The 11,738-nt window shown below is 34.8% G+C and overlaps 1 protein-coding gene across 1 annotated transcript in view; it reads left to right on the top strand.

Annotated features, from left to right (window-relative positions):
* Nucleotides 1-979: 979 nt before the first annotated feature.
* The window catches only part of SYCP1 (synaptonemal complex protein 1), a gene marked incomplete at its 5' end in the record, with an annotated part of 26,768 nt that continues 16,009 nt past the window's right edge, over nt 980-11,738 (top strand). The window contains 11 exons of the mRNA XM_010292444.1: nt 980-1,064; nt 1,236-1,282; nt 2,633-2,797; nt 3,629-3,696; nt 5,106-5,179; nt 6,471-6,529; nt 7,683-7,752; nt 8,417-8,490; nt 9,435-9,543; nt 10,636-10,730; nt 10,861-11,045. Coding sequence (XP_010290746.1) covers nt 980-1,064; nt 1,236-1,282; nt 2,633-2,797; nt 3,629-3,696; nt 5,106-5,179; nt 6,471-6,529; nt 7,683-7,752; nt 8,417-8,490; nt 9,435-9,543; nt 10,636-10,730; nt 10,861-11,045 — 1,031 coding nt within the window. The remainder of the gene's footprint in view (nt 1,065-1,235; nt 1,283-2,632; nt 2,798-3,628; nt 3,697-5,105; nt 5,180-6,470; nt 6,530-7,682; nt 7,753-8,416; nt 8,491-9,434; nt 9,544-10,635; nt 10,731-10,860; nt 11,046-11,738) is intronic.

Genomic DNA, 11,738 nt, shown 5'->3' with positions numbered 1-11,738 from the left:
GTCGGCTTGGGAGCGGGCGGCGGGGCGAGAGCGGTGGAAGGGCGCAAGGTCTTCCCGGGTAGTCCCCAGGCAAAATAGTGAACATCGGTTTTGGAAAACACATACATATGTATGTGTGAAAGCGTGTGCCCTGAGCTGATTTTTCTGCAAACTGTTAAGATTCGTGCTGGGGGGGGAACATCTTAAATTTTAATTTCAAAGACTTTTACTTTTTTCTGTCAAACACGAAGAAATAAATCTTTCTGAGCCCCTACTATGTATTTTACCTGTATATCGCCTATGATAAATACATGTTTGTTGTGGGTAATTCAGAACAGTAGTGGGAAGTACACCACTCAGATACTCTTACTGGCTTTGATTTATTGATCCTGCCAGATCAAGCGTGCATTGGAAATGTTCTGTCACTATGCTTTGAGTTATGTGAATTCAACATGGTATTTTTTTCATGTTGAGGCTCCTTATGAAATATGTTTAAGTTCAAATGTACTATTCTGACAGGAGATGAGTTACTCTATTTACAACACAAATTTCTGTGACCTTTAAAACCCCTTGTAAAATGAAATTTTCATGCTAAAACATGATCAGATGTGTTTTGGAAGCGCTCTTGGGAATAAAGCAAAAAATAAGTATTAAATACTGGACTTGAAAAAAAATTTTGGTTAATGAGTCCTTCACCATGTAACTGTGTACAGGCACGCAATAGCTAGTGAGTTCTTGTAATCAAAAGCTTCCACTTTGGCTACAGTGTCGTCTAGAAAGCAAACTACAAAAGACCAACAGTTTGAAAAGCCATTGTGAAGTAAGAAGCAAGCAGGAGAGTTCCAAAGCCATTAGCAATACCTTGGGCTTTGAAAATTGTAGGTAGTTGATTTATTAATGGAAGATTTCCTTTTTCACATTAGCTGTACTTTTTTTCTGGGTGTTACAGTCCTTCTTTACAAATCTACGCATAAGAAATTCATTTTTTACATTTGTGCAGGGTTTTAACAAATGCCCAGATGATGATTTTAATTTGCCATTTGTAATGATGAGTACACCGAACCAGGATGAAATCACTGATTCGGGTAAGACTAAAATAAGCATTTGCCTTGCACATTCTTCTAAAAATTTTAAAGATTTTTGACTTTTTTTATGTTTTATGGGTAATTTAACAATTTCACAGCTGTAACACTGTTAAATACAGTTCCACTGTAGTTTTTTAGAAATACATTAATAAAAATTTCTTCATATTTCAGATATGATTTCACAGCAAGTTAAACTTTGCTCTGAGGTAGATGAAGAGGTCAGCTAAGTACAAACTCTGCATATGTAATTTCTTGGGGCTTCTTAATTTATTCCCAAAATAGTGTCTAAAGCACTATTCAATAGATACTTCAGGGCTAAAGGAAGTAGTCAAAGGAGAATAATAATTTGCTGTTTCCTGTTTAAAGCTGAGTCACTTAGAAAAGGTACTTGTGATTCAGTGAACAGGCCTGGAGATAAACCTTTAAATAGTAAAGTGATTTCCAAGTTTTTTGTTGTGGTTGCTTTTTTTGTTTGTTCGGTTTTTGTTTTTTTAAAGTGCCCGGGGAGTTTTAATCAGAATAAGATTTAGGCACTTAAATATCTTTGTGAAACTGGTTCTGAATAGTCTGTTGAAAGGCAGAAGGGTTGCAGTCAGAGTATTCTTTGAAAAATTGAAGTAGATTATCCCAATTGCTTTGTCTGGCTTTATTTTATCTATAAAACAATTTAGTGCAGTGGTTTCCTCAAGCATTTGATTCTTTTTATACCGTCTTTACCAATGTTCTTCTGCTCTAGTATAGCTCAGTAAAGCTAATTTTTTTTTGTGGTAGCTACCTGTGCTTCCCAGATACTAAATGCTCTTTTCTGCAATACAATGGACCATATTTCTTGCAGTCCTCCTAATGATTTTCATATCCCTGAGGACTAAACTTCTTCTTGCCCTAGCAGCTGTTAAAGTACAATCAGGACTGTAACAAAATCATGATGCAGCCAAAACAAGATAGCGTTAGGTGACATCATACCTAAAACAAACTGCAGAACTGCCCTGTGGTCTACTATACTGCTCTTACCTGCCTAAACCACTGATCAAGCACCGCTTGTACAGCGCTTTAAAGATACTCTTAAGAGTACAAGGCTGGTTGGTGTTTTGTCCTGCTTTGTGTAGGAGTTAACTGCAAAAACATATTGCAGGTAGTCTTGGACAAGATCTCTGAAGCTGTTTTAATGAACTCGGCAGTATTTGTCAGAATAAGAGGAAGGAAATGGGATGAAGAACCTAATGAAAGAAGTCTTGGCTCTACTGATAATTCTAGCAAAACTTTTATTGACTTTTGCTGGAGTGTAGTTATCCGTATCTTTAAGGCTATCTATTTAGCGATGTCGCTATATCTGAAGGCAGTGGGGTATTTTTCACTTGTGTCTGTGTCTCTTGTTCTGTAGTGTCTGTTGATACATACAGAGTGGATGCACAAAGATTTAAACTTTGGTTCCTGATTTTACATAAGCTTGTGTCACCATTTGTGGAAAAAAAATTTACTCTTGTGATATTTCTAAGAGATAAATATGTATCTAAAACAATATTAATTAAATAGCATTTGAGATTAAATTGTGGAACCTGTTTTAATAGAGTATGGAAACAATGAATGAATTGTATTCAAAACTCTACAAAGAGGCTGAGAAGATCAAGCGGTGGAAACTATCTGTAGAATCAGAACTAAAGCAGAAAGAAAGAAAAATACAAGAAAATAGAAAGATTATCGAAGCACAGCGTAAAGCCATTCAAGAATTGCAGGCCAGTATTGTACAATATACATTGAATGTGTAAAGTAAAGAGAAAGTTCTTCCTGATTTAGTATGAAAATATTATTCATACAATTAAATATTAAAGAATACTGCAGACGTTGAAGAAATTTAGAGCTGTTTATGTGATGACTTCAAAGAAGCCATTTGGCTAGATACCAATGGCCTACGGCTCTACTGTTATTAAAGAAAAAAGTAACATTTTGGTTTTTAAAAATGGTTTTCCTCTTTAACAATGTGCATTCCATCATTGTATTATTTACATGCATGTCATACTGTGGGTATGCAGAAACCTGTTCAAGACCGAATAGCTTTCATCCTCCTGGTATATGTAAAGTATGCTTATGCATATTTCTGTACTCAAGACATACAGGAAGTAGTGCACTCAGCTTTATCCCTGTTTTTTATCTTGTTGGTAGTGATGGACAACTTTGTGACTGAAATACAAATTTTAAACAAATTTTTGGTCCTCCTTTTTTGTTTGTTTGCATTGGCTTTGGTAACCTGTGTCATCTTTGATTGTTTGAGTTCTGCCTTGAGAAAATGATTATTCCGAGAAGGGGTGTGCACATGTAGGATGTGAATGTATGTACGAATAGCATACCTGTAAATGTTTCAGTTGCTGGTAAATTATTGTTTATTATTATGCCTTTCATGCAAACTGCAAAAAAAGATGGCTCAGCATGTAAAGCCAGATGAAAACAGACTTCTGTCTACAGATACAGAAAACTACTTTTTCATGCGAGATTTGAGAAGTGAAAGTATATTTCTAGTACATTTTTCAGTAACAATGTGTTTTTGTATTTGTTCCCTATGAAATTAGTTTGAAAATGAAAAACTAAGTTTAAAACTGGAAGAGGAGATATGTGAAAATAAAGATCTCTTGAAAGAGTAAGTAATACAGTCAAATATATTTTTGTGAAATGTCCTGGTTTCACCCAGGATAGAGTTGATTTTCTTCACAGAAGCTAGTGTGAGGCTATGTTTTGGATTTGGGATGAGAAAATGTTGATAACATGCTGATGTTTGGAGTTGTTGCTAAGTAGTCAAGGACAGTCCAGCTTCTCGTGCTGGCCTGCTAGTAAGAAGGCTGGGGGTGCACGGGAAGCTGGGAGGGGGCACAGCCAGGACAGCTGAACCACGCTGGCCAAAGAGATATTCCCTACCATACGACGTCATGCCCAGTACCTAAACTGGAGTTGGCTGGGGGGGGCGGTGTGATAAATGATTTAGTCCCAAACAGGATTCCAATTTAAGTTTACAATTTATTAAATGAATAGAGGCAAGCAAACAGCGCTGGGTGCGCCGGGAGTCTCCGCTCCACCAAGATGCACACCTTCACTTCTTACAATTCCTTCCTTTATACTTTTCTAGGCTTTGTTTCTCGCTTTTCTCTGCCTTTTTCTTGGAAGATTACTTTTTCTCTAAGTACGTCACCACTTCCCCAGTCTGCGCATGCTTCATCTTTTTTTAGGTGGTCGTCCGGTGGTCGTTGGGAGGAAGATGCTCCTCTTCGTCAGTGCACTCTACATGACCTTTCTGTTTGCGCATGCGCTCTGTTATTCTAATTATATAATGCTACCTTATTTGGCTATACATCTTCTCGACATTTCTGCGGTTATCTACAACACTGGTTTGCACTAGTATATCAGGAACTAACATACATATATCAGGAGGCTACATAAGCTACACATATCAAGGAGTTACCTAAGCTATACATATCAGGAAGTTACATAAAGACTATGGTTTCTTCTATTTAACACCACTCCCCCGTTTATGGTCATGCCCTACATACATTCCTTTATTTCAATATAAATGACATTTGCTTCAAGCTTATATTCACTAGATTTTCTTTACACGAATCACTCATTCCTCACAGCGGGAATCGCTCCTTGGGGATGGGCTGTCGATCACCAGGTAGTGAGCAATTGCTGTATTAGGCATCACTTGTTCTTGTACATTCCTTTGTCAATATTATTATTGTTGTTATCGTTGTTTCCTTCTCTCTTGCTGTCCTATTAAACTGTTTTTATCTCAACCCACGAGTTTTTTTTTCCCTATTCTCTCCCCCGTCCCACTGGGGGAGGGAGGAGTGAGCGAGCAGCTGTGTGGTGCTTAGTTGCTGGCTGGGGCTAGACCATGACAGAAAATAATTAGTTTTTGTGCTGAGAACTGTATTAATATAGGTAGTTACATATAGCTGTTAAATTGTAAATGTCATTGGCATTGTTACTACTTGGGTATGAAAAGTACCACGCATTCCTTTGACTAGATATTACAGTATTTTTTCCCTCTTTCAGAAATGGCGCTTCAAGGCACCTGTGTAATCTGTTCAAGGAAACCTGTACTCACTTCACAGAGAAGTCCACCAAATGTAAATGCTATTTAGATTTTGATTTATGAAAGTAAATGTACTTCTATCTTTCCCCAAATTCATGAAGGGAAAAAAGCTATCATTCTGTTCCAAATACGCTCTCTGATTGAGATAAATTGTATATGGCTCTGCATCAGAGTGCAATTAGAAGTGAAGCCATAGGTCTAAAGCATGTATGTTTCATAACGCTAAATCCAGAGGTTTTCTGAAGTCAGTATGATTGTTTGCTAAAAGGTTACAAGCCTGAGAGCTTTTTAGGTGTCTAAACACTGATACAGGTTTAAGGCAGTGTAAGGAACCCTGATTAGCCACTCCAGAGGAGTGCAGGTCTCCTGAAGTCTCCTCAGTCCATTGATGTTTTTCAGTCCCATCCAGATGCCTTGAATATATTAAGACATATGAGGTGGCACTTCGTACCTGTGTTTAGGCAGTAGAATCTACTCTATTGTTACTTCTTGCAGCTCGCTCTAACAGATTTCTGGAGTTGGTGTTACCCAGTTTGGAGCAGTTACAGTTTCGTACAGGGAAAAAAAGTCGAAACCTGAAGACATTATGAGTAACTAGCATTTTTCTCACTAAATTAACCAAGACAAGGCAGCTGCATAACTTAACAAAGCTTAATTTAATTCTTGCAGTTTTAAAATATGTTCTTGACTTGAGTTTTTATTCTGCATGAAATTCAGAATTGTTACTATAATTTTAGAATTCTACTGACTTGATCCCGGACACTTAAAAAGTGTCTGTTTCTTTTTAGCCTTGCTTCTACAAATGCCTGTGTATAGATGTACTGTATTTCTTTGATAGCTGTGTTTTTTTACTATTCTTTTCTATAATTGCTTTTTTAGGGAAAAAATAATATCACTTACAAAAATGAAAGAAAAAAGAAAAAGATAGAGTATTGTTACAATTCTATAATGACAGTTTTGTGGTCATGGGTACTTCCACCGGATGGAAGGAAATTCAGTGCGAAACCTTACAGTACAGTTTTTAAAACACTAACATTTTTGATACATTAATATTAAAAAACATTAAAAATGTCAAAGTTAATACAATGATAGAAATTGATCCAGAATTACACTACTCATGGAAAAAGCAAGATTGGGAAGGAAATTTGAAAAGCTGAGATTGCTTGATGTTTCAATGGAATACACATTTTCCTTTTTTAATTATTAATTAATTTTGAATTTAATTTTTAATTTTTTAATTCATTATGCTGTTTAAGCATAATGGCTTTGACAGCTGACATTCTTTTTCCAAAGGAAAACTTTATGGTACATTCTTACTTTGATAGATGAACATGAAAGAGAAGAAACAAGACAACTATACGTGGAACTTAATAACAACGTTGATGTAAGTGATGTAGCTTGTTAAAAAGCTCAAATGTGATACGAGTTATATGGCTATGTTGAGATATCTGAATTACGTGCATATGTAGAGATACTATTCGTACAAAGAACACTCTCTGATAAAGTGATTAGAACTGTCGTGTGATGTAGGAAGTCATGTTTTCAGTCACTTTTCAAGAAGAAGTTTTGTATTGTGTAGGGCACATTCATTGGATAAAACACAAGTGTTTGCGATGTAGATCCGTAAGATCTGTGTGATATGTGTGATCTGCTTAGTGTGGAGGTGACTGCCATAACTTGTGTCTTCTTTTTGTACTCTGTTTCAACTATCTGGTGATTTCACAGAATGGCTGAGGCTGGAAGCATTCTCTGGAGAATTTCCTGTGCTAAAAGCAAGGTCAACTAGAGCAGGTTGCAAAGGGCTGTGTTAAGTTAGGTTTTGGGGTCAGATATACTAGGGTTACTCTATTAGATAATGTTATTTAATGTAAAGTGCAATGTAAAATAAAGATGAACAAAGAAAATTTATTTCAGTTTTTAGTGTGACACAGAACAACAAAATTCATTATGGAAATGTCATTCGTTATGATGGTTTTGTGTGGAATAAGAAATACAAGCTGTGAATATTTGTTGACTTATAGAGAGTTTTTACTTTAATAACAGAAGTGCAGTCTTGCTAAATAAATTAATTAATCATATTTTTATTATTAATTATTCCAGTGTGAAAGATAAGACCCTAGTATATTTATAATAGGGAAATGCAAGGCATCATTGCTTGGGAGTGATGAGCTTGATATTAAGCAGAGTCAGAGAGTACATGGTATAACGGTTAAATATTAAGTATAGGTTGTTGTAGCAACTAAGAAAAGCACAGCAACTCCTCCATTATGTTAGGGATCTACAAACATGGACCAGTAAAAATATTTCATTCTTGAAATGGTTTAGATCTTGAGTATAGAAATTCTTCCAGCTTTGAATAATTATAACATTCTATTAACTCAAAATATGTTTATGCTCTGAATTTTGTTTCTAGCAAAATCTCTCCTACAAATATGAACCAGCTTGTAATACTGGTTTGCTTGCAATCCATAAACATAATTCTTCATACTGAAAATACTTAGTTTTATATGAACATATGTACTGAATTTTATTTTTAGAGAATGATAATGGCATTTGATGAGCTTCGTGTGCAAGCAGAGAACACCAAATTGGACATGTGTTTCAAATGTGAGAATTCTGTTTATTGTTTTAGTAATTATTATTATGCTACAGGCTTAACAATTTTGTACTTAATAGATTTTATTGCATGCAGTTTCAAGCCAGAAAAATAAGTGCTAGAAAGGTGAACTCTTAACAGTGTGACAGTGTGGACTGTCTTTATTCATGCTGCCTGCTAATAATTGCCTGGGCCTTTTTATTGTTTTTTCCACTGGGGAAGATCTGGAACTTTTATGATTTGAATAGTCACTCAAAGTCTTAAGTTTTGTCTGTGAAGTACAGTCTAGAGATCAGTACTTAATTTATGTAGTTGGTTTATTTGAATGATAATGCACTAGAGTATAGCTACAGAAATTGTAATTAAATATTTGCTTTATTTACACTACTATGTGCCATTTCATGTGTTTCATTTTTACATGTCCATTTCAGTTAGTTTCCTATAACAAACTATTAAGTAATTCATGGAATAATGGACTAACTCTTCAGAAAGCTGGCATAAAGTTAATTAGATTAGAAAATGGTTTCCAAAATCACCTCAGCAATTACTCTTTAGGAAACAAATTGTACATCTATAAAATTGTAAGCAATCTTAAACTGGAAATTGTATCTAACATCTAACTTGGAGTATATTTTAGCTAGTATATTAACTATGAATATTACTGTATCTCAAAAGTAAAAGAAGCAGCAGAAAAAATGGACAAGTTTGAAAAGGAATGCAAACTGGAAGTCAGTACAAAGGAAAAGCAGGTTTGCTCAGTTTTACAATCTAATGTAAAATCTAACGTACAGCTTTATTTTTGAAAAAAATCTTGCAGTTTCTTCAATACTTGAACTCTGTTTTGAAAATAAATACTTTAAAAGAGCTTGGTCGGTTGTAAAATATTTGTATTTTGGAAGGATGGAAATTAATATTGCAAATGACCTTTTATTAGTATGTTCCTTATGTGTTATTTATTTGCAATACAATAGTAATTAGGTTGCCATGTCATAACAAGGGACATCTTAGTGACAGGATTTAAAAGCACCATGTAAACACTGAATACTCCTTTTGTTCTCTCTACATACACTTGCCTATATAAAAATGCTGGTGCATCACTCATAGTTAAGAAAGGTATCGTTCACATCTGATAAGAAGGAAGGTGGGAAGAAGGATTATAATGCATATCAGAACTCAGGCTGGTAAAAGAGTTTAGGAATCTCAGATTAGAGTAGGTTTTTTATAAAGTGATGAGGTAGCCATGAAGGGAAACTGATTAAGTTGAAGAAATTAATTGTGATAAGAGTTTTTAGTTTGTAAACAGGAGTCCAGGAAGCAGAGCATGTGTCTCTATCTGTGAAGGTCAAGAGTTGTTAGTTTTTCTGAGGATGAATGTGACATTGCAATGGGGCAAAGAGTGTTTCTGGGCATCAGTAAAAAGGACAAAAGTAACAGCTGGAGCCACATTTATGTCAGATTTTGCTAACTTTAGTGGTGTTTCAGTATCTTTAGTCTGTTGAAATTCATATTTTGATTTTGAGCTGAAGAGCTTTTTCATCCAGTGTAATATGAATTCATCAATATTTGCCTAAGATCAACCACCTTATTTAACTTTGACAGTTGTATATATGCTAATCATACACAGTGCACAAATGAAAATGAGAATCTGTCCTTTTTTCTAGACTTCATTATGATATTATTTTAATTTTATTAGATTTCAGTTATTACCAGACAGAGTGATGAAAAAGATGATATAATAAGAGATATCAAGACTCAGCTGCAGGAATCCAAAAATAAGATTGCTGACTTAGTAGAAGCAAAAAGTAAGAGTTCTCTCTGCTATGTTAAACATAATTGGTTATAGAAGTATAGGAAACAGGGTCAGGGTAGAATTTTGGGGCCTTGCAGGCCATATTTTTTGTTTGGAACAGAAGCTGCTGATAGGGGATCAGGACTGGCAGTGTAATCTGCATATGTATAAAATCTAGGCTCTTCTTTCATAACAAAGGTTTTCTCTTTAGGTTTAGGCTACACCGTGTTCTTGTATTGACGTGACAGCTTCATTGCGAGGGATTTTTCTTTTATTCTTCAATAAGCTGTAGTGTGAACACGTTACACTACTGTAAAGGTGCCATATATCTTGTTATTCCTTTTCTGTAACAGAAGTAAGTTTTACCAGGACACTGTAGAACCTTGCCCCCGTTCTGGAGATTTTTCCTGTTGGACTTGTATAGTAAGCATGGCTTGATAATATGTAAAAGTATTTTTGCTGGTTACTGGATTGATTTGTTTCAAATTAAGTTAGTGAAGGGTTTTCAAAGTATAATATTTGTTCAGTGGTCCATAATTAGTAGCCTTGTCAGGGCATGTTTTCATATCTTTGCCAAATAACCCCCTAAAATGTTAACAGCTTTTAAATGGTCCTTTTTTAAGGGTGAGTCAAGCAGTGAGAGCTTTTGAAGATTGCAAGGGGAAAATGCATTGCTTGAGTTTTGCAAACTTACAGTTGGGTGCCACTGAGTGAACTTATTTTTTAAAACTTTATTTTCAGTATTTTTAAGCCACTTATATTACAAAATATTTATATTATGTGATGCAAATACCTTTGGTCTTTAGAACTGAGGCAATTTTCAGTCTCCCCTTCTGTGGGGAGGAGGATTTTAGTATCCATGCCAGATACATGTAAGTGCCTGCATTTTGTTGCATTTTATAAATCTATGTGATTTTATGTTTTGGTTGATATTACTTAGTAAGTTGAATAATCATCTTGTGGGCTTTTTCCTTAACAATGACATGAATACATTATGTAACTTGATTAAGTTGTAGGAATGTATTTATCTGTAAAATAGAAAGGCAAGGATTTTTTAGTAAGTGTCAAATTTTTCTCAAATGTAAGCATATATCTTTTTGCTTAGGACGTGAAGGAGAAATGTTAAAAGAATCCCAGATCAATCAGGAACATTTGAGGGCAGAACTGGAAGAGGCCAAAGTTTCATTGCAAGAAGCAGAGGTACAGCTTGCTTATAATTTTCCAGTATAAATAGATTAGATGAGTAATTGCATAAATAATTACCGATACTTTAGATACAAAACAACTGTTTGTTGCAAAATGTGTTTAGAAACTATATAATTTTTTGTAGGCTACTCAAAAGAGCTTAGAAACTGAATTGCAGACTGCAGTGAAAGCATTAATTCAGGTCACTGGAGAAAAAGAAGCACAAGTGGAAGAATGTAAAAAAACTAAGGCTTTGCATGCATCCCTGAGAGAGGAGTTTGAGACTTCTATTTGCAATTTGAAAAGCTTGCTGAAAAAAGAGCAAAATAGGTAAATTAAACAGTTTAAATTCAAAGAACAATCTTATAGGTAAAATACTAGATTACTGAGCTGCTGGGAATAACACCTAAACTTCATATGTGATCTGGTATAATTATGATTTTTTTTGTAATTGCTAATAATTTTTTTTTTTAAATCTTTCACCTGTCTGGTTATTTGGATTATTAGCAGTGGAAGACAGTTATGCTGTTTGATTTTTTTTTTTTTTTTTGTGTGTGTGTGTGTATGCAGCTCTTAACTAAAGGAGCAGAAATATCATTTAGTTCTTGAAAGTTCTTTATTAATGGAACATTTTGCGAGGAAGATGTTCTTTCATATGTGATAATAGTACTGTTTAATGCTGCTGCCTGTTATTAATGTATTTCAAGTTTTCTGTAGTTTTAAAAATTATATATTTGTCGAAGAGCCTGATGGCAACTAAAATCAACCTTTCTTAAAATGAGAACAGAGCAGCAAAGATGTATTTTAATACATTATTACAGCTGAGTTTTTCAAGAAACAGTGTTTTTGGGTATGTGGCATTAAGGTGTGTTCTGAGTAGTTGCAGTTAATGGCAAATCCAAGAACAAAGGGATATGAAGCTGAAATCAATTTTTTTGACATGCTGGTCTAAATGCAGAGAATTTAATGTATTTTTTTTTCAGTTGTGCTGGTTGATACTGGTCTGTAAGAAAGCAAATTTTT

The sequence above is a fragment of the Phaethon lepturus genome, unplaced genomic scaffold (genome assembly GCF_000687285.1).
Source record: "Phaethon lepturus isolate BGI_N335 unplaced genomic scaffold, ASM68728v1 scaffold44948, whole genome shotgun sequence".
Taxonomy (NCBI): domain Eukaryota; kingdom Metazoa; phylum Chordata; class Aves; order Phaethontiformes; family Phaethontidae; genus Phaethon; species Phaethon lepturus.
This window is presented reverse-complemented; position numbering and strand designations above follow the sequence as displayed.